The following is a 27,851-nucleotide window of genomic DNA, read 5'->3' as shown; positions in this document are numbered from 1 at the left end:
GTAGAGGGTGGCTTCAGCTTTGAAACTAAAATTCTCTCTCCCAGTGTCTAGAATTGGTCTATCCTTCTGGTGCTTTTGTTTTCCCCACTTAAAAAAATTTTATTTATTTATTTATTTATTTCCAGAGAGAGGGGAAAAGAGGGAGAAAAAGAGGGAGAGAAACATCAATGTGAGAAAGAACCATCAGTTAGCTGCCTCTCACGCAGCCCCAAATAGGGACCTGGCCCTCAACCCAGGCATATGCCCTGACTGGGAATCAAACTGGTGACCTTTTGGTTCACAGGCCAGCGCTCAGTCCACCGAGCCACACCAGCCAGGGCTGTTTTCTCCACTTTTGAAAATTTTCCCTCTTGTCCCTTATCTGGTTGGTTTAGCAGAACTAAGACTCATAGTTCTGCTGCCTGAGGAAAGACACCTCACTTCTTGGGGCCCCAGTTTCCACCTCTATAGATTGGGAAACCTTGGCTACCACAGCTCAGACACAGGGCAGGGCTGCCCTCTAAGCTCAGGACAGAAATGACAGGGGCTCAGGTAGAGTCTGGCATTCAGATTTATTACAGGTTAGCAAGAGCGAGGTCCTGAAGGCAGCATCACTCTTCATCATGCAATTTTTGCTGAGAAAGGAATAAAATGTGTCAGGGGGCAACTGGCAGAGGGAGGAAGATGGGGAGAAATCTGTAGGGCTCAAAGGGGCCTAAGGGAGATGCCTTAGAGGGAGAGGCTCAGGCCTCAGGAATCTTGGGGTTCCACTTAGGGGTCCTTGTGATTTAGGACCCCTAAATGGAACCCTGAGGGACTAGGATTCTCTAGAGGTTCTAGTCTGTAGGGGTGCTCTGAGCAGGAGGGGAATTCTCAGGAATTGGTGCTGTGGGATTCTTGGGGCTATCCAAATATAAGGTAAGAAGTGCCCACTCAGAGGGGCACTGATGTTGGAGGGAAGCTGCTGTGGGGGAAACTAGCCAGGCTTGGGGAAGGGACTCACCTTGGCACCAATGTCACGGCTCTTGGCCCGCAGCTTGTTGACCTGGGATTCGGCAATGTCTGCCCGCTCCTCCGCCTCATCAAGTTCATGCTGCACCTTGCGGAACTTGGACAGGTTGGTGTTGGCCTGCTCCTCCTGTGGGGGTTCAGGGGGGTGGGAGGATGAGGTGGGGGGGTAATGGGGCTCAGTGCTCGCACCCTTCACCCATGTTCCTGCAACAGCCTTGCCAAGGGCATTCTACTCCTGGCTTGGTGTCCTCCCCAAACTGGTCCAGCACTTAGAACCCTTCATGGCCATCCACTGCCCAAGATGAATCCCATGCTGCCTGGTCCAGCCCTACTCAAATCCAGCCTCACTGTACTTGTCCAACTGTGAATCTGATACATGCTCCCAGCCCCGGGGTTTCCCACACAGGCATGCTCAGCAACACCTCACATCCACACTTTTCTGCCCACTCAGATGTCTTCTTCACTGCACCGTGCCTGGTCAGCTTCCCTTCCATGCTCAATTTCACTGCCACCTTCTAGCCTTTAGCATCATCTGGCCCCCTGGCCTACATTATCAGCTACACTGCCCTCTCTTGGGCTTACTGGTATATGAATTATAAGCAGCTTGTAGGCAAGTTCTGGATCAAATAAGCATTGCTTTAGTTAACTCAGAAGGGCTGACACCAACTCTGAGCACACTGGACATGTGTAACAAATGTTTGTGAGTTAAAGTGAACAGCAAACCCATTGTCCAGACCCCATGTTGGGGTGGACACTCATTGGTTCGGACACACAGGAACTGTGTTTATTAGAGTGGAGAAAACCAGGAACTCACCGCCTCCTCAGCCTGGCGCTTGTAGGCCTTGACCTTCAGTTGCAGCTTGTCTACCAGGTCTTGTAGCCTGAGCAGGTTCTTCTTGTCCTCCTCCGTCTGGGGGTGGATGGGCAGGAGAAGTCAGGTTTGAGGGAGGAGCAAGTCCAATCATCTTTCCCTCCCTCGCCATTCTACTCTTCTCCCCTTGCCTTAGCTGCCCCTCCCTCAAGTGGGCCAGAGTGAAAAGGTGGTGGAAAGAGCTATCTCTGACACTACTTGTAGGTCAAGGGGCCAAGGCAAAGTCTTCAGTCCGAGATCTAAAAATCAATGAGAGCTGACCCTGGCCGAGCAGCTCAGTTGGCTAGAATGTCCTGATACACAAAGATTGCGGGTTTGGTTCTCAATCAGGGCACATATAAGAATCAACCAATGAATGAATAAATAAGTGAAACAACAAGTCAGTGTTTCTCTCTCTCTCTCTCTCTCTGTCCCCCTCTTTCTCTCTCTCTCTAAAAATAAATAAATAAAAATTAAAAAAGAAAGCAATAAGAGCTGCTGCCTTGAAGTTGGAAGTTGGGGGAGGGGCCCAGACCAAATGGAATTCCATCATCTAATAATATGGAGTCACTGGGCTGTTCCAGCTCCAACTTATCAGTTCCACCAGAGTGACCAGAAAGGAAAAAGGCGAATACAGAAAGAAGAGAGTATTATAGTCCAGATCATTCCAGTCTATCATAACCCAACATTCTAATATACCGTACTGGGCCAGATATGGCACCAGGATCACTGACTCCAATGTTACTTGATCCGTCCTATGTTTACATCATTGTATGTGCTAGGCTGACATTTCCTAGGCTGACATTATGTCCACAATACGTCTGCAGTTCTACATCTGTATCTCTTTCCTGTGCCTCATATCCAGTTTCAAATGGACTAATACCCCTTTCTCTGTCTTTCATTACCAGGCACACTGGTCAAGGGCAAAAGCTATGAGCTATGCAAATAAAGGTCGTAGAATATTTTGGGATCTTATTTCTTTAAGGCCTTCTAGCTATTGTCCCAGAAGTTCCATGGAAGTTGTGACTTTTCCCATCCCTGACTTTTATCCCTAAAATGCCACACGATGTTCCTCCCAATCAGGCTGCTAGAAGGTGGAAAGATTCATGGGACTATTCTGAAGCCTTCATGGTAGATCTTCAGATTATTAAGAAACCTGAGGAAATTCTGGTTAAAAGAGTTTTCAGAAAGTAGATGTAGATTCTCTTCCATTCACAAGAAAAATTCATGGACTTAAGCCAAACTGACTCTGGAATATGTGAAAGAAAGTTAATCTAAAGACAGCTTCTCAACAAGCAGGTACCAGGGGCGGCCAGGTGGCATTTCCTGAGTGGTGGTTTGGCCCGGAGTCTGTCGGGGGCAGGAGGTGGGACAGGTCCACACTTCCACTCCTGATGGCCCCACCCCAGAACAGCCACCTGCCGCACCTGGTAGGTGAGCTCCTTGATGCGCCGCTCGCTCTTTCTCATGCCCTTGATCGACTCCGCGTTGCGCTTCTGCTCAGCCTCCAGCTCGTTCTCCAGCTCCCGCACCCGGGCCTCCAGCTTCTGCAGCTGCTTCTTGCCGCCCTTGAGGGCGATCTGCTCAGCCTCGTCCAGCCGGTGCTGCAGGTCCTTAATGGTCTGCTCCATATTCTTCTTCATGCGCTCCAGGTGGGCGCTGGTGTCCTGCTCCTTCTTCAGCTCCTCCGCCATCATGGCGGCCTGTGGATGGGAGAGAAGTGGTATGTGGTCTGGCTGAGTCCTCTCACACTCACTGCCCAGCAAGGAGACCCTGGTCTGGAGCAGGCGGGCGGGGTGGGGGCACTTACATCTGTGATGGCCTTCTTGGCCTTCTCCTCAGCGTTCCTGCACTCCTGCACCGCCTCTTCCACTTCTGACTGGAGTTGGGTCAGATCTGACTCCATTTTCTTCTTCTGGTTGATGAGGCTGGTGTTCTAGGTATGGGCAGAGAAAAGTATGGAATGTATACTTTGTCACCTGATTCTACACCTTTATCCAGAGAGAATTAAAACCGGTCATTTGTTAAAAACATGTCTTGCTTGTAGTATATTCCTTGTTTTCCACCTGCTTTCCCTTTCCTTATGAAATTAGATAATTATCAGCTCTGAAGAAAGACTTCAGACAACAAAGCGTTTGCAGGTCTGCTGTTGAGCTCTCTAGTAACATATCTATGCAAGAACATAAAAATATTTTGAGGAAAATGGGAATAACTTTTTACCAAAACAATGTCCTGGAAATGATTATGGTTACAGAGAGGATGTAGTAGAGTAAGGAAGAGAGGACCAGGTCAGCGCATGATGTTATTCCCACACTCACTAGGCTGTGGAACAAACTACAGGGCCCTGCAGTGAGATGGGCACAGAAACTCACTGCAGAGCATGGCAGCGCGTATGGGATTGCAGAAAAAGAGCAGTTTGCAAGTAGGTGCAGTTGTGCTCCTTTAAACTTCCAAAGTCCCATCTTTTACAGAGCAAGATGGAAGTGTCTTCTAGATCAAGGATAGTGAGTAACAGCATGCATTCCTCTCCTTCCAGATTTGTGACTTTGGCAGTCATCACCAATCAGTCATGACAGTCTCAGGGGTGGGATGCTGGGTGGAGGTGGGCAAAGTGAGAAAAAGTGGGAACAACTGTAATAGCATAAACAATAAAATACAATTTAAAAAATCATGGCTCTCAGCTTTTAAGTCTAGACCCCTTTCTCAAGGTTCCACAGCCATGACTCACAAATTAGACTTGGCTCAGATAATTTGCGACCCTTGTTGGACATGCTCACTCAGAACCTCTGGTTCAGAATATCTATAGCCCAGGCTCTGCCACTCAGCGGCTATCCCCACAGTGGCCCCTGACCTCCTCACCTGGGAGTGCAGCAGTTGCACCCGCTCGCTGGTCTCGATCAGCTCCTGCTCAGCCAGCTTCCGAGACCTCTCCGTCTGCTCTACCACAGACCGCAGCTCCTCCAGCTCAGCCTGCAGCAGGTTGTTGCGCCGCTCCACGATGGCGATGTTCTCCTTCAGGTCATCGTTGGCCCGGACCGCATCGTCCAGCTGGATCTGGGTGTCCTGTGGATCAGGAGGATGGGCGTGAGAGAGGCAACCGGCCTCTGGGCCCATCAGAAGGTTGTTGCTCCAAACTGGATGTCGGTGGGGAGCACACTGTGATGGCTCAGAAGGAGCATGTGGCTTGTCTCTGCAACGGCCCTGGGGCAGGAGGGATCTGGAGCTGCGATGGGATACCACCACCCAGCCTGGCCACATGGGGGTCATCTCTCTGGGGAGGTGACTTGCTGCTTCTGAAAGTCTCTGTGTACCTTCAGCAAGCTCTGGAGGTTCTTGAGTTGCTTCTGGGCCTCAGCGGCCATGCGGTTGGCGTGGCTGAGCTGGATCTCCATCTCATTGAGGTCGCCCTCCATCTTCTTCTTCACACGCAGGGCTTCGTTGCGGCTGCGCGTCTCCGCGTCCAGGGAGGTCTGCAGTGACTCCACCATCCGCAGGTGGTTGCGCTTGGCCTGCTCCATCTCTTCGTCCTTCTCTACCAGCTTCCGTTCCATTTCTGCCTTGATCTGGTTGAACTCCAGCTGGGCCCGGAGGATCTTGCCCTCCTCATGCTCCAGGGAGGCCTGGGAGGGGTGTGGGGAGAGAGGGTTGAGGCAGAGAATCAGGGCACAGGGCGGGGTGGAGAGGGAGGTTGATAGCATACGGATGGCAGCCAAGACTACGGCCTGGAGGGGAGAGCTGGGAAGAGATGGGGAGGTGGAAACTGCCTTTTAGGCCACCTGGGTGCTCTGGGGGAGGAGATGCAGGATGCCCTGGGCTTCCTCTGCCAAGGAAAGGGTTTGGACCTCACAATTGCGAAGACATCCCAGCACCAACACTACATGGTTCTGACTCATCTAAAATATCATAGAAAAAGGAGGGAGTTTTGTACCCACAAATTCAAGGCTTTATCTTTGTTTCCCAGGCTCCTCACCCTTCAGAGAAAAAATTTAGAAGCCCAAATACTCAGGGCTATCCCTGGGGTCTTAAAAATGAACAGTTACAATAGCTAATATATATCAAGTGCTTAGATGTGTTGCCTCATTTATTTTCATAATAATCATGCATAAATATTATGAGGTATGTACAATTAATTTAATTTTACAGGTAAGAAAACTGTGGTACAGAGAGGTTAAGGAACTTGCCCTATGACACAGTGGAGGCCCTAAAGCCAAGTTTCAAACTCAGGTCTGTTGACTCTAGAGTCTACACTGCCACCCACTGTCTCAGGGGTTATTATGATGGTCAGGCTTAAACGTTATAAACCTCTTATGGCCTGTGATCAGATTGTGATGTTTTCTTTGTGCAGACCTTGGCTTTGGACGTAGTCATGGGTAGTGGGTAGACAACCTTGGACTATGAATAAGGAGCTAATAGCTTTGTCTTGGGGTCAGGGTGAGTAAGACTTGGGGAGTCAAAGACAGTAGGGCTGAGGGGAGCAGGAGAGGATCCAAGACAGGGTTGCAGGCAGAGCCAGGCCCTCACCTCGGCCTCCTCCAGGGCTGACTGCAGCTCCAGCTTCTCCCCTTCCAGCTGCTTGCGGATCTTCTCCAGTTCATGGATACTCTTTCCTCCTTCTCCCAGCTGCTCAGTCAGGTCGGAGATCTCCTCTGGGGGTCAGAGGGCCAGAAAGCTCAAAGCCTGTGTTCTCCCTGACCCTCTGTGGCCTTTCTTACCCACCCTCCTCCCTGGCCTTGGCCCTCTGCGCACCCTGCAGGTTCTTGTTCTCCCTCTTGAAGGTCTCCAGGTGCTCCAAGGACTCCTCATAGGCGTTCTTGAGCTTGAAGAGCTCGGTGCTGAGGGACCGCGCCTCCTTCTGCGAGGACTCCAGCTCTGACTGCGACTCCTCGTACTTCTGCTTCCATTCGGCCAGGATCTGTGGAGACAGGGTTGGGGCTCAGTGTGCGGCTCTGCCCCACCTCCAGGTGCTGCTCAGGCCCCTCACCTGGGCTCAGCCTCCTCCCTGCCTCCAAGGAGGATGTTCCTGGCCTCACACTGATGCAGGTACTCCTGCTGCCCCCTGGTGGCGGCCCCCACCAGGCCCCACCTTGTCAAAGTTCCTCTGCTTCTTGTCCAGGGCTGCAGCGGCAGCGTTGGAGCGCTCCACGTCCACCATCAGGTCCTCGATCTCATTCTGCAGCCGGTGTTTGGTCTTCTCCAGTGAGGAGCACTTGGCATTGACGGCCTCCACGGCCTCCTCAGCATCCTGCAGCCGCTGGGCCAGCTTCTTCCTGCCAGATTGGTTGTGTGTGTGTGGGACTCCACCCAGGAATAGTGGGGCGTTGGGACCACCCCCTCCCTGGACTGCCACATGAGGAGGACCCACTCCCTCCCCACAGATCTTTGGGATGATGAGCAGACCCTTTAGGCCCTGGGACCCCTGCCTTGAGGGAGCCAAGGCCATGGGGTGCCTAGAGCAGTCTTCTTCCCACTTGTAGCATCACTGGGGTGGCAGCCCTCACCTGTCCCCATGCCAGGCTGATCGATGGTAGCTCCTCTGACCAACAAGCTTTTTGCTCGTCTTATACGTGAGCATCAGGTATAACCCGGGCCAAAAGCTCGCCCGTCACAGGAAGTGAGCCAGGGCCACTCGGGGTTTACTCAGAGTGCAGGATCCAAGCACCTCTATTTTCCACCGCATTTCTCCCACCCTCCTCTCTCTCCTACACCAAATCCCCTTCCCATTCCCACTTCGCCTGTTTCATCCTAGGTGCTCTGGCTCCTTCCTTTCTTAGATTCAACGTGGGGGACGACCTAGAACTTACTTGGCCTCCTCAAGCTCCTCGGTCCTCTGGATGGCATCCGTCTCGTACTTGGTCCTCCACTGGGCCACCTCTGAGTTGGCCTTGGACAGGACGCGCTGCAGCTCTGCCTTGGCCTCTATCTCCTCCTCATATTGTTCCCGGAGCAGGTCACAGTCGTGCCGGGCCGACTGCACTGCATGGGCCAGGGCGTTCTTCGCCTGGGGAGGTTAACACTAGGAGTTGGGTTCAGCTCCCAGGAAGGTGAGAGGGAATGCCTTTTGCAAATCCTTTTCATATCTGTGAACTTCAACTAAGCCCCAGTCACATTCGGGGCGTGGAATCTCAACATCCTGGAGCAGCTTCCCAGTTTGCCCACCCCACCCCCTTACAAATAAGAAAAGAGGCATTTGATGATGCAGGTGTGGCTTAGCTGAAGACTAGAAGAACCCAGATGGAGGCCTTCCCAATGCAGGAGCCTCTCTGCAGTCTCTTTCTGGTGTTGATATTAACTGCCCCAGGGCTGCCATCAAGCCTGTCCTACTGCTCCCTCCCTCACCTTAACCTCCTCCTCCAGCTGCCTCTTGAGGTCCTCCATTTGCTGGGTGTAGGAGAGCTTCCCTCGGGTCAGCTGTGAGATCAGTGCTTCCTTTTCTTCTAGCTGCCGGGACAGCTCTCCTGGAGGTGGGAATATGAGTTTGTAGGCCACAGAAGAAGGCAACTGATGGCCTCTCTGGGGGCAGGCACAGGGCTGGTTAGGGACACCCACCATTCTCAGTCTGCAGTTTGGCTCTCTGGGTGGTGAAATCATTGAGGGAGCGTTGGGCCTCTTCCAGCTTCATGCGGTACTCGTTGGCCTGGTCCTCCAATGTCCGAGACATTTTCTCCAGGTTTGCCTTTAAGCAGTAAAGGGACAGGGAAGGGTGAATGTGGAGGGGCTGGAGTTGTCAGGGGGTAGGGGCTGGGTGGACCAGAGGAAGGAAAAGAGGACCAAGGTGGGGAGAACACAGAAGGCTGGGTGTGAAATGGGGTGGTGCTGGAAGGGTACAACCTGAAGAGGGTGCATGAGCTAAAGAAGGGAAGAATGGTGAAGAGATGGAAATGTGGACGGTGAGGAAGGAGCAAGGGAGAGAGTAAGAGAGACCAAAGGATAATGGAGGGAGTGGCAATGACAAGAGAGATGGCAGATAGGAAAAGTGAAAGGAAGGCACAAGCTGTTAGGGAGAAGAGGGTGAGGAGAAGCTGAGCGCAGGCCCACCTTGGCTTTGATGACCTGCTCCATGTTGGAGGTGACATCGTCCAGCTCCAGCTTGAACTCACTCTTCTCTTTCTCCAGCTTCTGCTTCACACGCTGCAGGTTGTCGATCTGCTCGCTCAGCTCGGCCACACTGTCGGCGTGCTTCTTGCGCAGGGCCGCTGCCGTGGCCTCGTGCTGCAGCGTGGCCTCCTCCAGGTCCCGCCTCATCTTCTGGAACTCAGCCTCACGCTTTTTGTTCATCTCAATCTGTGCAGACGTGGCCCCTCCAGCCTCTTCTAGGCGCTCGCTGATCTCCTCCAGCTCCCGGGACAGGTCTGAGCGCAGCTTCTCCACCTTGGCCCTGGCGGTGCGCTCGGCCTCCAGCTCCTCCTCCAGCTCCTCGATGCGTGCCTGGGCCCAGACACAAAGGGCTCAGACCCATTGCCTGGAACCCTCCATTGGAGCCCCCTCTCCCTGATCTAGAAGAGTCCTGGCCCAAGCACTCAGGTCCTGTAGAGCAATGATTCTCTAGGGGTGAGTCAGCAATCTCTGGAGACATTTTTGACTGTCATGACTGGGGAGGGAGGATGCAACTAGCATCTAGGGGCCAGAAGCCAAGGATGCTGCTAAACATTCTGTAATGCAGAGGCCATCAATATGAATGTGGTTGAAGTCAAAACTTTGAGGTACTTTCCAGGGACATCTCAGACCCAGTCTGAGAATCTGTAGCCCTGAGTCCTGAGAATATGTATTTGGAAGAGGATTGCAAGAACTTGTGAGATCTTAAATCTCATAGATTCCACAGATGTACTAGGGTCTGCTCTCCTAACCATAAGGCAGGAAAGCGGGTGCTTGCATTTTACAAACATTTGCAACAATGCACCTCACAACAATCAAAAGCTTTTGTAGTTTTCCAAGTTGACCACAAAGTCCAGTCAACCGTATTCCTCACTCTCCAGGGTTTGCTTTATTTATACCAGTGCTGGGCTCTAGTTTTATTGTTCCCTTCCAGGCCAGCTGAGTGCCTTCTGCCTCTACCTCATTTTTCTGACCTTAGCCTTGGCCTTGACTAGATTGGAATAATGACTCATCTACCATTCTGATCTGTTGTCTGACTAGCCACAAGCAAAGGGGAGGATTGGTGGGATCCCCTCATCTGTGGTTATGAACAGTGTTAATGGAACATGCATGGGTGGATCCTGGGAGCAGGAAGGAGAGGACCACCATGCCTGTGCTCCCAGGATGGAGAAGTTGGGACTATGTACAAGAACTTGAGCAGGAAGAAAAAGGAGCCACAGCCTGTGGCCAAGACTTCATGAAGATGACAACACTATTTTTCTGGGTCCATGAGTCAGAGAAGTTGCCCAGACCCATGGTAGAGAGCCTAAGGATATCTTGACTTTCTGGCTAAAACCCAGAAGCAGCACCAAAGAAGATGGGAGGGCACATTATCATTGATAGCAGGTCAGCTCCTGAGCAGCCCCCAGAGGAGAGGAATTGTGTTCATGTGTCATTTGCAGCCTGGGCCATGGGCCCCAAATGCTGAAGGGAGATCAGCTATCTCCACTTGCTGCCATCTGACCAGAAAATGAGAGGATAAGGCCCTGCCCTCAGTAGCTGAGTGTCTGTTGCCTTTGGGGTCACTGTATCTAGAGCAAGCCATGAAGCTTCTGCAGTTATAAAACAGGGATGAAAGCGCCTGCCTTCCTTGTTTCCAGGCTTCTGACAAACACAGGACTAAAAACACATTAAAATTTGGGATGCATTAAAGGTAAGGTAGACTGTGGCTGTTAATTTAATCTCCTGCAGAGGGATGAGAAGGCCATGGGAAGGAAAAAGAACCTGTCCTTGCTAGTTGGCTGGCTAATTTCTAGTTGACAGAGTGGTTTCACACACATTTTTTCCTCGGTCCTCTGTAAGCCAGGAGTTACTAGTCCCACATGGCAGCTGATAGGAGACTCTTAGACTTTGAGGCTCTGAGGAGAGGTGACTTGCTCAAGATTGTAGGAGTTCACCCCATAACATGGGTGGCCTATGGGGAGTTAGCCTGGGTTAGTGGCTGGGTTCAGGACCCAGGAAGAGTATAAACAGAGTGGCCCCTACAAGGCACTTCTCACTCTCATGCAGGGTTAGAGGAGTATCGGATGCTAGCATTTGTCCCAGAGCAGAAAACCCATAAAGCTGAACATGGCTCAGAAAGAGAATCCCTTTGTGTAGGTATGATTCCCTCTCACCCCCACTCCATGCATGAAATAGTCTTGCTTCAGTAAGATATTATTTTTCTAATGGGACAAGGCTGGTGTGTCCAAGTGCCTGTAAGTCAGGACTGGTGGGCCTTTTGCGGTGGCCTGGAGTTGTAGATACTGTCTACAACCCTAAGCAGCTCCCGTGGCCACCGCTGCCTCAGGATCATTGAGCACCCCTTGCCTATACTAGGAAGAACTTTACCTGGTTTTCCTTCAGTTTCTTCTGCAGCTGAAGGGCCAGTGCCTGTTCATCCTCAATCTTACTGTTCTGCTGGTTAATTTCAAACTCTTTCCTGGAGAAAAATCAGGGTGACAGGTGGTCTTCCTTTCTCTGTGCCCATTTTCTTCTCTTGCCTTAACATGCCAGGATCAGCCCCTCTCACCTGGCCCAGAGGGTGAAGGAGGGAGGGCTGTGATCGACACCTCATTCCCACTGTGCACAAAGCAACCATGGCCAGTGGGGCTGCAGCACGCTATGCTCTAACCCCCCTGCCAGACACCCCCATTAGCCGCTCCTGACCACTGTAGGCTCCTACTTCTTGAGCTTTTCTTCCAGTTGCTGCTTGTCATTCTCCAGGTCCATGATGCTCTCCTGGGTCAGCTTCAGGTCACCCTCCAGCTTCCGCTTTGCTCGCTCCAGGTCCATGCGCACTTTCTTCTCCTGCTCCAGGGATCCTTCCAGCTGGTGGAGGAAAGAGAACAAACAGCGTATAGGTAACCTGAGATCTATGGTGCATACTTGTCTGGTCCCCTGTAAACTCAAAGTTCAGGGGATTGGAAGTCAAAGCCAGCAGAGAAATCCCTGCAAGCACAAAGAATTCAGAGACTCAGACTAGAGAGGAACTACAGAGAACAAAAAGGCCCCAGGAGTCATAGAAGTTATTTCTAGGGATCTGGGACCCCTTGGCCGTTGGGATTGCATGCAAAATCCTGACCTGAGAGAGATGGAGTATGCTTTGAATTACTCACATCGTCCACCTGCTGTTCCAGCTTGACCTTAGACTTGGTCAGTGTGTTGACCTTGTCCTCCTCAGCCTGAAGGTCATCCAGAGCCTGCTGGTGGGCCTCTTGCAGAGCTTTCTTCTCCTTGGTCAGCTTGGCAATGATCTCATCCAGCCCAGCCATCTCCTCTGTCAGGTTCTTCACCTGTCAACCAAGAACCCCATCCCTTTTAGGGTCAAAGGTCACATATATGGAGATCTCTAATGCCAAGGAACACACTGCTCTCAGGATACCCTGAGTGGCCCGGTGTTGGTTAAGATCAGTGTAGTCTTTGAATCCTCTGCATACCTGGGCTGGCACCAAAGGGAGCTGCCTCACCTTGTTCTCTGTTGCATGCTTCTCTTTCTCCACCTTGGCTAGCGTCAGCTCCAGGTCATCAATGTCCTTCTTGAGCTCAGAGCACTCATCTTCCAGCTTGCGCTTCTTGGCAGTTAGCTCAGCGTTCATCTCTTCCTCATCCTCCAGCCTCTCGGTCATCTCCTTCACCTTGGCCTCCAGCTGGATCTTGTTCTTGATCAGCTGGTCGCAGCGCTCCTCTGCATCATTGAGGTTGTCTTGTTCCTAGAAGACGAGGACAGAGAGGAGGGCTGTTGATTAAAAGCAGTAGAGATTCAGGGTCTTAGTCCCTGGTGGTGATGAGATGGGCTATAATCTAGGGGAGAGAAAAAGAGAGGTGAAGAGACAATCATGTGGCCTCACCGCCTGCACTTGGAGCTGTAGGTCGTTCTTCTCCTGCAGCAGGGACACCATCTTCTCCTCCAGCTCCTTGCGGCGAGCCTCCGACTTCTCCAGTGCCTCTTTGATGCGATCAAACTCCTCCTTCATGTTGGCCATCTCCTTCTCTGTCTCCGCACTCTTCAGCAGAGGCTTGATCTTGAAGTACAGCTTCATCCAGGGCCAGTTCTTGACCCCCATGAAGGCCCGAATGTTCCACTGGATTACCAGCAGGGCATCCCTGGCAAAGAAGTATGGAGGAAAGGAGGGGCACTATGAAAGAGCTCTTCTCAATCATGGGGCCAACTGCACTTGGCTCCCAGCCCATCTATGCAAGTTTGTAGGCATCTGTGGGCAGGAACTCTCTCCTGTAGCCTTGATAAATACCCCCACCTCAACATTACCACATTGAATTCTGAGTTGCTCAATAAACATTTATTAATTGATTAGTTAAACAACAGGGCAGTTTACATCTTCCCTGCTGGGGCCTTAGTACTAATGAAAGCTACCACTTGCAAAGTGTTTACTAAGTCCAGTGTTTCTAATCTTATAAGAACCTCAAGTATGTTAAAAGTTATATTTTACATGTAAGGATATCTATATTATATGTTATGATGCATGAAACAAAATGATGGTCTATGAAACCATCACCCAGACAAAGACTAGAGCATTGCCAGTGGTGACTCTGCCTGTGTGCTCCTGTCCCTCCCTTTGCCTGGTCCCCCCACCACAGGCAGCCACTGCCCTGAATCTTGTGGTTTTCATTTCCTAGGTTTTCCAAAAATACTTTAATCATATATGTATGTATCTTTAAACAACATGCCACTGCTTTTATTATTTCTGAGCTTTATGAAAATTGTATCACACTGTATGTATCCTTCAATGACTTGTTTTTGTTTACTTGACAGTATGCTTTTAAGGTTCAAACATACTGCACCATGTAGTTGTAGTTCCCTTCTTTTCCTTGCTGTTTAATATTCCACCACATGACTATACTATTTACCCATTCCCTTGTGGATGGGAAATAGGGTTATTTCCAGATTTTTGCTATTTTTACCAATGCTATAAAGATTCTTTTGTTGTCTTGTGTTGTGCACCTGCAGGAGGTTCTCTGGGCATGTACTCAGGAGTGGGACTGAAATGTATGCAATTCTTCATCCTAAAAGATGATAAATTGTTTTTCAAAGAGGTTGCACTAATTTACCCATGTGTAAGTGGTGAATAACACTTCTTGATTTTTTTGTAAATCTAGTGCGCTTAAATGGTATCTAATTAGGGTCTTAACTGGCATTTCCCTATGAAAAAAAAATTTTTTTAAAGAATTCAAAACGAGACCCAGAGTGGTAAAAATCATTTGCTCAGGATAGCTTGTAAGTGAGGGAGTCAGGGTTTGAACTCAGGTCTTCTGACCCATTACAGTTGACCATATTTGTCTGCCTCTTACATCTCTGGGAGCACCTCTCCCTTCCCTCAAGCCTCACCTGCGCTCCACGATTTTCTTAAACTCAATGCGCATGAGTTGACCCCGGGACTGGGCCTGGATACGAGTGATGATGCGGCTCAGCCTCTCATCTCGCATCTCCTCCAGCAGTCCCAGCAGCCCCGCCTTGAAGAACACCTGTGGCATGGGGGAAAGCCAAGGGGACCGAAGCCTCAGAGAAGGTTATCTAGGGTGGAGGAAGAGGGTGGGAGATCCTGGCTGGGCTCCCAGGGGACCTGTCACCTGCTCATTCTACACCTGGGAGTGAAATGTGAAAGGCAAGACAGAAAGGAAGCCTGACTTCCAGCCTTTGGGTTGATACAGAGAGCCAGGAATCAGGGGTCTACATTCCAAACTCTCAGCTGCTCCACTCAGCACGGCTGCACACACCCTGCAATTCCGCCCCATGAAGCTCTAGACTGACCTTGGTGTGGCCGAACTTGTACTGGTTGTGGTCAATGTCCAGGGAGCCCAGCAGCTTCTCTGCTCCTTTTCTGCTGTCGATGAACTGCCCTTCAGGGATGGCCGATGGGTTTAGAATGCGGTACCTGGGAAGGAGGTGCCCGGAGTCACCCACGGCTGCACTGATCCGCTGTGCCCACAGGATCTGGGGCCACCTGCAGACTCCCCTCCTCACCAAGGCCTCCTGGGCACCCCCTGTTCCCTGAGCCCTGGGGCGTCCTGTACCCACCTCTGCCGGAAGTCCCCATAGAGGATGCGGTTGGGGAAGCCCTTCCTGCAGATGCGAATGCCCTCCAGCACACCGTTGCAGCGCAGCTGGTGCATGACCAGGGGGTTGTCCATCACCCCTGTGGCAGGAGGGAGGGGAGAGGGGTCAGCCTCAGGAAAAGTGATGCCAAGTGCCCCCCCCACCCAACACACACACTGGACCCTTCCTCATGCCTCACCGGGAGCCTTCCGTTCATTGGGGATGATGCAGCGCACAAAGTGAGGGTGGGTGGTCTTAAGGTTGGCCATCAGCTTGTTCAGATTCTCCTGGGGGTGGATGAAATGGAGGAGTCAGGAGTCACAGGGACCATCCCTTTGGCCCCTGAGCCCTGCGCCCCAGACAACCTGTCATCAGAGCCCACAAATGGATAAGGAGTTGACAACTTATTTATGCCAAAAGTTCAAGCTTGTGTAGATGAGCATGCCACAAATGACCATGAAGCTCAAGTTTCTTTCCCCCTAAACTCAGAGCATCAGGTTAGGGAGGTACTCCCAAAGGCTCTGGGCTGGGCCTGCCCAACACAGGTCTCTGGGTTCTTACCCGGTGGAGAGCCGACACTGTCTGAAAAGATGAGCCCTTTTTCTTGCCTCCTTTGCCTTTACCGCTATCAGCTAAGAAGAAAAGAAGGAATGATAAACAAGAGCTTTAAACAGAGGAGCCCTTGGGCAGGGACAGGGCTCTGCCCTCACTAGCTGTGTGACTTTTTATTTCCAAGTCTCAGTTTTTCCATAAGGAGGACAGTAACTACCTCTAAAGGTGGAAGAAGATTAGATAAGATCTAACTTATTTATGTGCTTGCCACAGAGCAGGTGAAGAAACAGAATCAGCTCTTTTCTTCCACCCTCTTCTAACTACACCCTTCATGCTTACATCTTTCCACTCTATATTTTTCCTCTCATATTTTATCCTCCTCATTTCAGTCCACACCCTCTCTCTTCATTGTCTGACCTGGAAGCTCATTTGTTCAGTGATCCTCTCAACATTCACCAAAACCTCCTGCAGATACAGTCGCATGCTGGGCTTGGTGCAATCACGTGTGTGCTACCCTCACTGACCTCCAGGTGCTTGGTCTTGAGATGAGACATGACATATTCGCTGATGTCCACCACACAAAGTGGAACATGGCACTTTCACAGAAGGGGTACAGATGGACTGCTGTGGGATCTTCTGTCACCCACCCCAAGACTCACAGGTTCCCTCCTGCCTCTAGAGTCATGAACTTTGAAGTAGTGGGTCCCTGGCCCCTGGCATCTCCAGAAGTGCTCTGGCCCAGTGCAGAGGATGCCCTCTTACCAGAATCAGCAGAAGCATATGAGGAAAAGAGTGTGGCCAAGAGCTTGAGGGAGGACTTCTGATACAGGCCCACCACCGTCTCATTCAGTGGGTCCTTGTTCTTCTCCAGCCAGCCTAGGATGTTGTAGTCCACGGTGCCAGCATAGTGGACCAGGGAGAAGTGGGCTTCCTGCTTCCCCTTGACATTGCGTGGCTTCTGGAAGTTGTTGGACTTGCCCAGGTGGTTGTCATACAGCTTGGACTTGAAGGTCATGTCGGTGGCCTTGGGGAACATGCACTCCTCCTCCAGAATGGACATGATGCCCATGGGCTGAGAGCAAGGTGGGGTGGTAGAAAGAGCATCACTGAGCACATAACAGGTTTCCAGAGTCCCACACTCTGACAGAGCATTAGAGCCTGCTCTTGTCTCTGATCCTCATATAGGAAGCCAGTATTCTTGGAATTAACCTGATTTATGTTCAAATCTGGCCTATATAACCTCTTTCTGCCCCAGAGTACCCAGTGAAGAGTCATGTACCCCTAATCACCCTGCAAAGCCCCCAAGACCTCCCAGCACAGCCCTTTCTTCCTGGATGGCTCCTGCCTCAGAGGACCATGAGGGCAGGGACAGATGTATGTCAGAGACACCAGACTACAGGGCTGGCCAGACCCCTGTCTATACAATAGGTAACAATTCTTCAAGGGATGATTAGAGGGATCCAGGTTCTGCACAATATCCTACTCTTCAGAAAGTATGCGGTTCTTGACTATTCTTGGGGCAAGGGTCCTATTGAAAAGTTGATGAAGCAAAGACTGCCTCCCCAGAAAAATGAGTGTATATAAACATACACACACAAACAGACACTCTTTTCCATACAGTTTCAGGGGAACTTGAGGCCTGTGGAAAACCTGTACCCTAGATTACCACCCAAAGCCTATGGGATGCTCTCCTGAAGGACAGGGGCTGGGCTAGGGGAGAGTCAGTCCCTCTGGACTCTGGGCCTTATCAGCAAAGCCCAAGGGCACCCTGAGGGTAACTCAGCACTGAGAGCCTTTTACCAGCTTCACCCTGTCTCCTGAGTATATAGATAAGAGGGGCTGAAGACAGGCTTATTCTCAGTGAACAGGAAAAGGATGGAAAGCCAACATCTCTAGTTTCAGCCTAGGATCTTTTCATGAATATTGCCTCTCATGGACTTTCAGAAGGGCGAGGAGACCCCTCCTTCACTACATCCCCTTCTTAAGACACTGAGATGTGATCACTGTGAAGACAAGGTCCTGGGAACAGAAGGAAGGGGTTTGGCCTGTCTATGCCTATGACTCCACAGTGGGTGAAAGCTGGGTCTGTAGAGAGGATTGGGATTCTTGGCTGTAGAAGAAATGGACCTATCATTTTGCCTGGGTGGTGGGGAACGGGACGATAGGCAATGGGGCTGAGGCAGCACCTTCTCGATGAGGTCGATGCAGGCCTGCAGGTCCATGCCGAAGTCGATGAACTCCCACTCGATGCCCTCCTTCTTGTACTCTTCCTGCTCCAGCACGAACATGTGGTGGTTGAAGAACTGCTGCAGCTTCTCGTTGGTGAAGTTGATGCACAGCTGCTCGAAGCTGTTGAACTGCAGGGCAAATGAAGGCGGAGGCGTGTCAGGTAGGCAGGTGGCCTGGTGGCCAGTGGGCTCAGCCTAGAGCTATGTCCAGCCCAGCCAGGGGTGTGGCTGGTCCTCTCCCCTGTCAGGGCAGGGAGGGAGTGCCCCCTGAAGGCAGGACGATGGCTGCCTCCATCACTGCAGAACCCCACTGCCTTCCTGGCGCCTGGCCTATGACCATCCTGTTACATGTGCTAACGAGTGCATTATTGTTCTCCCTACTCCCAGGGCTCCCCAACTCACGTCGAAGATCTCAAAGCCAGCGATGTCCAGGACACCAATAAAGTACTGGCGTGGCTGCTTGGTCTCCAGGGTGGCGTTGATTCGCGTCACCATCCAGTTGAACATCTTTTCATAGACTGCCTTGGCCAGCGCCCCAATGGAGTAGTACACCTGCTGCACATTCTGCCCCTTGGTGACGTACTCGTTGCCCACTTTCACCCGAGGGTGGCACAGCCCCTTGAGCAGGTCGGCTGAGTTCAGCCCCATGAGGTAGGCAGACTTGTCGGCATCTGGTGGAGAAGGAAAGGAGTAAGCAAGTCCTTTCAACAGACTCTTTTCCCTTCCCTGGGGCCGGAGCCTTTCTGAAGCGTCAGGTCCCTCTCATGAAATGGCTGCTAACGGAAGCCTGGAAGGGCACAAGGCTTGCTGTGGTCACACAAGCAGCAGGCATCTGAGTCAGCCTGCAGCCCAGGCCCCTTCATTCTCCCAGGGCCTCCCACAACATGGCAGCCCTTCTTGCCTCCATCTTCACGTCTGCTGGGGGCCTCTGGTCCAGGCTCTTCGCTAGCACTGCTGTTAGCTTGTCTCTAAGCTCACTGCACCCTCTCATCTCTGCAGAGCAGGGATGGGAGGAGATGTACTCTGCTCTCTGCCTCCTTTGTTCCATCCCGGGACTGGCCCAGGATTGAGTACACTCTACTCAGTCCATGTGTTGACCTACTTGACTGGCTGGAAATTCAGTTCCTAACAGCATGTGGAACAGTCTCCCAACTCCCGGCTCTTCAGATATGCCATCCAATATACCTCCTCTATTTAGAGGATATTTATTTGTTTAATTTCAAGCATTTTGTGATAATTGGTGACATGGCTATCATGACAGCCAGGCTTGGTATTTTGATCAAGACAGACATGGAGAGAAGGGGTCCTCAAAGGCAGGTCAAGAGGAATGTTCTCAGGTGTTTGTCTGTCAGAGTTCACACCTTCATACCTCCTTCTGAAAGATTTCTTGCAAGAGCCCCAGAGGGAGCTGGAAAGGACTGTCCTCCATTTCACTGAAGAAGAAACTGAGGGCCAGAGAGTGGGTGACACCAGTGCTCTGAACTGTGCCCTGACCTCTGGCCTGCTGCCTCCTAAATGACATGGCACAGAGCCTGTGAGAGGCACCCTCACATACACTGCATCAGTGATGGGGACATGCAGGGCTCAGAGTCTGTGTGTGTTTGGGCTTTGGCGAGCTTTGGGCACAGAAGGAAAAATTCTTAACTCACTTCTTGTCAGTATTGCTGGTGTTGAGAACTTGAGATGGTGGGGGGCCTCCCTGTCTGCCCACGTCTCCCATGTCCCTGGTCCCTCCTCAGCCCTTACCACACCCATCTACCCCATGAGCCTCAGGTCCTCTTTGGGGACAGTGGGTGGCCAGAGGCCTGGCTAGGCTGTAACACAGCCTGGAGCAGGACTGAAGAGGGAGGGGTGGGGCAGATCCTGTCCCTTGGAAAAGGCATTTCCTTCTGACTAGCTGCCCTCAGACTTCTGATTTCCTCCCATTTTCTCTGTTGTTGTCAAGCTCGCCCCTTAAGAACTGTTAAAAGTTAGTACTTTTGGACACAGAGTGGGAGACCCAGCTCTGAGAGGACCTTCTCCTCTTGATGGGTGAACACCCAGCACCTGAAGCCTTTCCAGCGCCTGCCCTCCTGCCCCTCAGACCTTCGGTGCCGTCTGGCTCTGCCTGCTCCTCTCGCTGCTTCTGCTTGAACTTCATATTTCCATAGTGCATGATGGCCCCCGTCAGCTTATAGACACAGGATTTCTCCTCAGCAGTGAAGCCCAGAACATCAAAGGCATTCTGGCCAAAGGGAGAGAGGCAAAGGGGTGGTTGGAGTCTGTGGCCCAGGAGCCCTCTGGAGCCCTCACACTACCTCCTCACTCACATCTGTGGCCATGAGCTCCTCGGAGTCGTCGATGGAGGCCACGGTCACCTCTCCCTGAGACACGAAGGCATAGTCGTAGGGGTTGGTGGTGATCAGCAGCATTTCTGTCCAGGCAAGAAGCAAGGCAGGGGACAAGGGGTGGGGGCAGCGAGGGGTTAGGAGAAGGGAGGAGAGGATTGAGAGCAGATAGAGAGGAAGAGAATCAGCAAGGACCATGGAGAGACTCCAAAAGAAATGAAAAGCTGGGGGGAGGGCAGGTGACCCAGGGAGGGAGGACACCTGTGAGAAGGAGAAGCAAAGGAAGAGGAGAAGGAGAAAGCCAACAAGGAAGAGGAGAAAAATATGACAAGAAAAGGGTGGGAAGGGGGGCAAGAGGAGGTGCAGGCAGACCCAAGGTGGGGCAGAAAGAGAAAGCCGCTCTGGCTGGTGTGGCTCAGTGGATTGAACGCCAGCCTGTGAACCAAAGGGTCGCGGGTTGGATTCCCAGTCAGGGCACATGCCTGGGTTGCGGGCCAGGTCCCTGGTTAGGGGCGCACAAGAGGCAGCCATACGTTGATGTTTCTCTCCCTCTCTTTTTCCCTCCCCCCCCCTCTTTGTAAAAATAAACAAATATTTTCTTTAAAAAAAGAAAGGAAAGATAAAGCCACTGTGCAGAAGGAGGGAGGAGGGCGGTGAGTGGGGCAGCAGGGCAGGGCGAGGAAATGGAGGGCACCTGCCCTGTGTTGGAATAGCAGTGGGGCAGCGGGGTCATGGGTCAGGCTCACCCAGCAGCTCTGGCTTCTTGTTGGACAGGATCTGGTAGAAGATGTGGTAGTTCCTCTCAGCCTTGAGCTGGAAGATCACCCGGGACTTCTCTAGGAGATCTGAAGTGCAGAGAGAAGAAGGTGGGTAAGGAAGGGAGGAGATCAGTCCCCCACAGCAAGATGGAGAGAGTCAGGGGAAAGCCATGGTTTGAGGAACAGAGGACTAAACTAAAGCCAAGAGGCAGCTGCAGACAAAGACCGAGGATGGAGGGGAAATGATGAAACAGGGCCACCCACAGGGAAAAGAGGCAGAGGAGGAGGGCCCCCAGAGGTGGGCAGGGTTGCCTGCACACTCACAGGTCTCTATGTCAGCAGAAGCCAGCTTTCCAGTGGCTCCAAAGTGGATTCTGATGAATTTCCCCTGGGGGCAGATGGGACAAAGTGAGGGAATTGGTCAAAAGAGACAGAATAGGGATTTTAGGCCTCAACACAATTCAGAATGCCCTGGAAATGTAAATGACCAATTTGGGGCCCTAGTTTAGCATCACGAAAACAGGGAAAGGATGCCCATACCCACATATATCCAGAAACAGCGGCACAGGAATGAGGACAGAGAGAATGTCTCCTGTTTGTACTTCTGATATGACCTCATGTCCTCCTCTCAGTGACTATTACCACCTGTCTCACAGATGAAGGGACTAGAGCTCAGACAGGTGTGGGACGTGCTGGGCAAGTGTAAAGCTGGGGAATTGGCTCCAATGTCTAGGTTCTCTTCCCACTCTAATGTGGAAGAGCTCTGGAAACAGACATAAGGAAAGTCTAGAATGCAACTAAATCTACTCCATTTCTCATCAATGGAACAGCTGTGGTGGCTCGGGTTTTTTTTTCTTGCGTTCCCAGAGGCACGCTGAGTCAGGAGGGGTGTGTGTGTGTGTGCCTGTGTGTGTGTGTGTGTGTACTTGTTGACATTTCAAGCCAAATGCAGAACAATCAAGTGGGTGTGGTTAGTGCCCCCCTTTTTTGGTTAAGGCCAAATGAAGCCAGTTGTCAGTTGTCAAGGGCACTCACAAAGCGGGAGGAGTTGTCATTCCTGACGGTCTTGGCATTGCCGAAGGCCTCCAGGGCAGGGTTGGCCTGGATGATCTGGTCCTCCAGGGTGCCCTGCAGGGGAAGCAGAACCTTGGGAGTTCATTTTCTGTCCACTTTTGGGTACCTGTGGGAGGGCAGGGGGCTGCTCTGGTCCAGGGAAACGGGGACAGGGCTGGGTGGACTGCTGAGGAGCCTGCAGCTCCAAAGGGCCATATTTGGATCTCAGAGTGTGTGACTTCTCCAGGAAGGTCTTGAGCACTGGGCTCAGTGCTGCTGCTACCACCGTTCCCCAGGTCAAGGCTCAGGGTCACTAGGGTCAGCCTGCCCCAGACCCCTTCTGCTGAGCCTGTGGCCCATCCCGCACCTTGTTTGCATTGGGATTTTCCTTCTTGCCACGGTCACCTATGGCTGCGATGCTGGCAAAATACTGGATGACACGTTTTGTGTTCACCGTCTTCCCTGCCCCGGATTCTCCGCTGGAGGCAACAGGGACCCATCAGAACCTAAGATTCCCACTGCTCTCCTCTTGGACTCAAGCACTGCCCCCTCCTCCACCAGCAGAAATTGCCCATCATCACTGGTCGCTCCAGCACTTCTCTGAGAGCCCAGCACCCCACACTCTTTGCAGTCACAACCTGAAACCTTTCCTCCCCCCTGACCCCCAGGAATCAGCCTGGGTTCCCCCAAGCCCCTTTGTGGGCAGATGGCGCTCACTCACGTAATGAGGATGGATTGGTTCTCCCGATCTGGAAGAGAAAAGAGGACAGACAGTGAGGTCAGGGCTGAGGGCCTAGGTCCATGGCTGCGGGGCTGAGGGGGCACAGTTCAGGGCCACAGGGCTCACCTGTCAGCATGTACTGATAGGCGTTGTCAGAGATGGAGAAGATGTGGGGCGGCGCCTCGCTCCTCTTCTTGCCCCGGTAGGCAGCCACCACCTCTGCATTGTACACCGGCAGCCACTTGTAGGGGTTGACGGTGACGCAGAAGAGGCCTGAGTAGGTCTGGAGCAAGAGGCAAGCAGGCATGAGAGGCCAGAAGGGAGAACCCAGGATGGGCAGTGGTGGCAAGCAGGAGAGTCCCTGGTCACTCCAGCTGGCTCCTCTCTTCTTGCAGCTGACCAGGGGCAGGGGGGTGGGGTGTGCTGGGTCCCTTGGGAGAGTTTTGACCTTCTCGCCTTGAGAATGTTGCCCTGGCCTACTCTGGTCTTGGTCCAGGATGGGCTCCCTGCCACGTGCAGAATGCACTCACATAGATCATCCAGGCTGCATAGCGTTCCTTGAGGTTGAAGAGCACAGCGGGCTCATGCAGGAAGGTCAGCATGGCCATGTCCTCGATCTTGTCGAACTTGGGCGGGTTCTGCTGCAACACCTGGTCCTCCTTCACGGTCACTGTCTGGGGTGGGGGAGGGGGGAGCATGGGTAGTAGGACAGGATGAGTACAGTTCCCAGTCTGTGGTCTCCAGCCTCACCCACTTACCTCCTCCCAGAACACGGGCCACTGCCTGGTCTTGCTCCCCTAGCCCTTCTCTGCCCCGGGCCCAGGTCCTACTCCAGAGCTTCCCAGGAAATTCGCCCACTGACTCTCTCTCCCACCCTAGGGACCGTCCTAGATTCTCTGCATCTTGTCAATACCCTAGACCCTGTGTTCCTGAGTGTAACTTTTCAGTCCCTGCTCCAAGTGTCTAGGGGCAAACTTGGAGGGGCTACCAGCTCTGCCTTCTGTGCACATACACCTTACCATGACTCCTGGGGGCAGTACTTGAGGAAAACCTTCACCTTTACTGGAAAAATATCTCACCCATCTACCCTACCTCCCCAATGGCCACTGTCACTGGTTTGAATGGCACTGGTCAATTTGCCATGCTCTGGTGTCATTAGATCCTGCGGCAGGTATTCCACCATTTGTTACAGTGGAGGAAGCTGCGGCTTAAATAATGAAATGATTTGCTGGCCTGGTGGCTTGTTAGTGGCAGAGCTGGGGTAAGAGTCTAAGCCCCCAGTGGGCTGTTACCCAGGATTCCACACCTCGATGAGATGCCACATTCAGTAAATGTGTCTGCGGGGCCTACGATTCTGAGCTGCTGCTGGTGACCAGTGGCAATTCTCATGGCTGGCGTGAGGGACCAGGGACTGAGGACTTCTGAGTGCCAGTCACCGGCCCCAGGACTGAGCATTCTGCTTAAGAGTTCCTGCTCTTTGTGTTCATCTGGGTCTATGAGTTTGCTCTTGGTTTGGGTGTGGGGAATTTGGGAGAGTTTGTCCATGGAGGAAACTGAGGCACAGAGAAGAAGATGCAGATTCAAGAAGGGAGCTTCACAGGGTGTTGTGACTATGCCCTCTATCAGCAAGACCCAACTGAGGTTTCCAGCATCCTCTCTGGCAATGGGTGTGCAATACTGGGATGGTGCCCTGTCACACCTGCGCAAGGGCACCTGAAAAAGGTCAGAGTTCTCACTCAGATACTGGGCTCCTCAAGGGAGCATGTCCTGCCACCCGCTGGCTTTGGATCTTCTCTAGTACCCATCAGCTCCCACTGTGAGTGGCTCTACCCTGCCCCTGCCCCAAAACCTTCCCCCCCTTCCCCTGGCCCTGTTCTTCACGCACCTTGCCATTCTGGGTCTCGGCAGTGACCTTGCCCCCCTCCCGGGATGTAATCTTGGCCTTGACAAACTCCTCCTTGTCATCAGGCACAAAGCACTCAGTGCGGATGTCGAAGGGCCGTGTCTGGGCCTCCAGACGCTCCTTCTCTGACTTGCGGAGGTACTGGGCCGCCTCCCCAAAATCGGCCATCTGGGCGTCTTCACTCATCTTGCTGCTCTTCTGTGGCCGAAATAGGGGGGACCAGGCCTTAGTGGGTGGCACTGCTCTCTCCACCCCCCAGTCCCTGCCCAAACTTCTCACCACCTGGATGTAGGAGCTCCTCCCTTGAGAAACACCTGGCTTGGGTCCAGCCCTCCTTCCTCAAGTTCTGTTCCCTTGCCCTCTAAAGTGACTCTGAAGGAGAATTTCTGTGAGGCATCTGCCGGGGGTGGAACTGGCTGCAGTTTGCTAAGGAGGGGTGCTGAGCTGCTCTGAGGACAGATGTGAGCCCCTGTTCTAGCAACCTGACTCCCAGGAGAAAATCAGTGGTTCTCACCTGGTTAACTCTTCACAAACAATTCTGAAGATTCTGGACCATGGGTGGAGCCAAAGAGGTGCAGCCGGGCAGAGAGAAGAGATAGAGGATGAAGAACCATGGAGGTGGGGAGATGTGAGGGGCCAGATGTAGATTGGAGTGGGAAAGAGGGAGAGGCAAGATTAGAACACGCAGCCAAGAAGGAAGAGCGAGGGGGAGACCCAAAGAAACATGATGAGTTTTGACAAAGACCAAGAAGCAAAGAACACCAGGCAAAGAGAGGGGAGCCACCAGAGGAGGGAGAATGCTGGAGACGGTATGGGGAGGACACAGAAAGCAGAAAATGACAGATGCAGGAAAGAAATGCAGATGGGAGAAGAAAAGAGGTTTCTGGCTTTTCCACTGAAACCTCCTCTCTGTCAGTGGGAACGTCCCAGGGCTGGAGAAGGGCAGTTCTAGCAAAACTCTCCAGCCGACCTGTGCCCCATTCCCCTGTGAAGGCACAGCCTCTCAAGGTGGGGGCTCTGGGAGTGTGGCACAGAGCCCTCGCCCACCCCTGCTCTTACCTGGCTCAAGGGAGTATCTGCCAGTCCTCGCAGCCAGCTCCTTTTATATCTCGCTGCCCCCACCCGCTGCCTAAATTGGGAGTCCTTCCGGGAGGGACCCTCCCTCCCACCTCTGTCCTCTGCTAGCTCCTCCTCCCTTGATCTCTTGGCTCTGGAGGTGAGAGGAGGACAACCGGGCCTCCAGATTTGCCCATGAAAGGTCTGTTGCCCTAGCCCCTCTGGCTCCAGGGCCTTTTTTTAGTCCTTGGGCACATTCCTCCCCTCCAAAGGACTGATGGGCAGAGAGTGGGAAGACAGGACCTTCTCACACCACCTCCCCCTCCTTACCTTGGTTATTTTTAACCTGAAGGGTGAGTTGAGCACACTGGGTGAGGGTCACCTTCTCCTGCAAACCAGATGCTTGTCCCCTGCCCTCCAACCACAAGCTCTCCCCATCTTTTTCACCTTCTTCTTCCCACTTGAGCTTGTCCTCACACAGCCCCAGGCTGGGAGCATCTCTCACTCTCCCACCTGAAGTCTACAGAGCTAGGGACTGGGAGCTGAAGCCAGGATGCCCAGGAAGGCGGTCTCCATGACTCCTGTGCTGCCCCTCTCAGCACCAAGGTTGTGTCTTGTTACCTTCTGTTCCCCAAGTTTTCATGTAGGTGTCCTCTTGGGGACTTGAGGCTGTGCTGCCTTGGGGACACATCTGGAGCCCCCGGCCCCTCCCCTTATGCTCCTCTTACAATGCCCACCGTCCAGCCTCTCAAACAGGAGAAGGAGGGGTTCCCTCATGCCACTACAGCAGATCTGTACTCAGACCCACAGTCCAGGACCCTTAAACATGAACTCGACCACCACATGTCCACGCCCACGCTTAGCCACACACATGCAGAATTTTCACACTTATAAACTTAAGTTTGTAAATTTTCCTACTTTCTGTTATGCATACCGATACACACATTTGCACACATACAATTTTACCCTACCACTGCCACCCTTTGCTCCTGATGGGGGGCAGGCATCAGGGGATAGGAGGCATTAAATCCCTGAGGGAAGAGGGATGGGGGTGGGGGGCCGCTCCCTTCCGCCTCTCTGGACTGCCGAGAGTGCAGATGCTGCTGGGGCTGGTTGGGGCCTGGCAGGCCTGGGGATTTACAACAGTTGGGCCCTGGGCTCCTTGTTGCCTGGGGTGGGGGTGCGGGTGAAGCTCTGCAGTCTGCCGCCCCTTCCCAGGTAGAACTCTGGTGCCCCTTCCAAACTTCTTGGGGCTCATCGTCACATGCCCTTCTTCATGGTGTCCCCAAGTGCCCCAGGCCCTCAGGCCTCCCTCCCCAGCCTCTACTGATGCCACCTCTCAAAGGCAGTAGGTGTCAGGTCTTCAGCAGCCGTGACTGTTATGACTAAGTGGACATTGTGTTCGGGAAACAAAGCCAGGCTCCCTGCTCTGGCTTTCCCCCACACCCTCACACCCAAGAATACTCTCCCAGCTCCCCCCTCCCCCCTCCCACTCCATCTACTGTCACCTCTCAATATAGCTCTAGAGTGTGGAGGTGGGTAGGACAGGCAGGGGTCAGCTTCTCTGGGTAGGAGAGCTTTCCACTAAGCATGTGGCTTCTCTCCCAAGGTCTCCAACTCCCTAGGACCCTCTACTGTCCCATCATCAGATTCAGGAATATATATTTGTCTCCAGACCACTTGAATCCTATACCCAGTGTCCTGTGAGTCAACCCCACCTCCCCATCCCCTGCAGGTGCACACGTCAAATTGTTACCCCAGGGAATACAGGCCACCTGTCCCCAGCTCTAGGTCACTTGAGGCCCCATTGTGCAAGCTGGGGGGTTAGTCCTGGCCCAATGCCTCACTCACTGCCTGGTTCCCATTGCCCTGGGGACAAGATAAGGGGCTGAGAACATGAGGTCAGCCTAGGTTGGGTCCAGGTGACAAAGACTAGGCTTTGTCCTTAGGAAACCCTGCGTTCTGAGCAGGCCAGACTCCATGTAGGTGGAGAGGGGGTGAGGGGTGGCAGGCAGCTCCTGCTGCGTTCTACGGGACGAGGGGGAGGGAAGGGGCTAACTTGATTCCAGGGCTCTGCCCCCTCTGTGGTCTGGTTTGCCCTCCTCTCCCTTTCCTAGGCCCCTTCCACTTTCCTGGCTCTCACACCCACACATGCTCTCCATCCTCCCTCAGCTCCTCCCAAAGCAGCTCCTCATTCTGCTGGAAGTCCCGGAGTGTGAGGGCACGGGGTGGAGGCTCCTGCCACAGG

The 27,851-nt window shown here is 52.7% G+C and overlaps 1 protein-coding gene and 1 long non-coding RNA gene across 5 annotated transcripts in view; one reads left to right on the top strand and one right to left on the bottom strand.

Moving 5' to 3' along the window:
- Nucleotides 1–532: 532 nt before the first annotated feature.
- LOC150016053 (myosin-6) lies at nucleotides 533–25,143 on the bottom strand. Its single transcript, XM_090270250.1, has 38 exons — nucleotides 25,062–25,143; nucleotides 24,530–24,745; nucleotides 23,175–23,318; nucleotides 22,771–22,927; nucleotides 22,645–22,672; nucleotides 22,291–22,402; nucleotides 21,906–21,998; nucleotides 21,195–21,258; nucleotides 20,859–20,957; nucleotides 20,095–20,198; nucleotides 19,871–20,009; nucleotides 18,188–18,456; nucleotides 17,744–17,914; nucleotides 16,320–16,629; nucleotides 15,567–15,637; nucleotides 15,205–15,292; nucleotides 14,988–15,105; nucleotides 14,721–14,844; nucleotides 14,298–14,434; nucleotides 12,802–13,057; nucleotides 12,421–12,663; nucleotides 12,070–12,246; nucleotides 11,637–11,782; nucleotides 11,303–11,393; nucleotides 8,876–9,265; nucleotides 8,387–8,513; nucleotides 8,177–8,295; nucleotides 7,642–7,838; nucleotides 6,924–7,107; nucleotides 6,587–6,752; nucleotides 6,362–6,486; nucleotides 5,152–5,460; nucleotides 4,700–4,903; nucleotides 3,651–3,776; nucleotides 3,268–3,543; nucleotides 1,805–1,900; nucleotides 983–1,117; nucleotides 533–614 (listed from the first exon to the last, which is right to left on the bottom strand). The coding sequence occupies exons 2-38, from the start codon at nucleotides 24,731–24,733 to the stop codon at nucleotides 591–593; spliced, it is 5,823 nt and encodes a 1,940-aa protein (XP_090126376.1). The 5' UTR covers nucleotides 24,734–24,745; nucleotides 25,062–25,143; the 3' UTR covers nucleotides 533–590.
- Nucleotides 25,144–27,564: 2,421 nt separating this feature from the next.
- The window catches only part of LOC150016050 (uncharacterized), a 38,294-nt gene continuing 38,007 nt past the window's right edge, over nucleotides 27,565–27,851 (top strand). Inside the window, exons 1-2 of one of the 4 annotated variants that reach the window (XR_016509771.1) lie at nucleotides 27,565–27,585; nucleotides 27,776–27,850. This is a non-coding gene — a long non-coding RNA (uncharacterized LOC150016050). Of the gene's footprint in view, nucleotides 27,586–27,686; nucleotide 27,851 lie in introns of those variants that run through there. The other 3 variants (XR_016509769.1, XR_016509768.1, XR_016509770.1) reach the window with 3 other exon arrangements.

Source organism: Furipterus horrens, unplaced genomic scaffold, assembly GCF_987537825.1.
Source record: "Furipterus horrens unplaced genomic scaffold, mFurHor1.1.pri manual_scaffold_3, whole genome shotgun sequence".
In the NCBI taxonomy this organism is placed as follows: Eukaryota; Metazoa; Chordata; class Mammalia; order Chiroptera; family Furipteridae; genus Furipterus; species Furipterus horrens.
Note: the sequence above shows the minus strand (reverse complement) of the source record. Positions and strands in the feature narration are given on the sequence as shown.

Coding starts and splice junctions, on each gene's coding strand:
- LOC150016053 (XM_090270250.1), bottom strand. CDS start 24,733: ATGAGTGAAGACGCCCAGATGGCCGATTTTGGGGAGGCGGCCCAGTAC. Junction 8,514..8,875: donor AGCAGGTCATCAAAGCCAAG/GTGGGCCTGCGC, acceptor TACTGCTTAAAG/GCAAACCTGGAGAAAATGTC. Junction 1,118..1,804: donor AGCGCCAGGCTGAGGAGGCG/GTGAGTTCCTGG, acceptor GAACCCCCACAG/GAGGAGCAGGCCAACACCAA.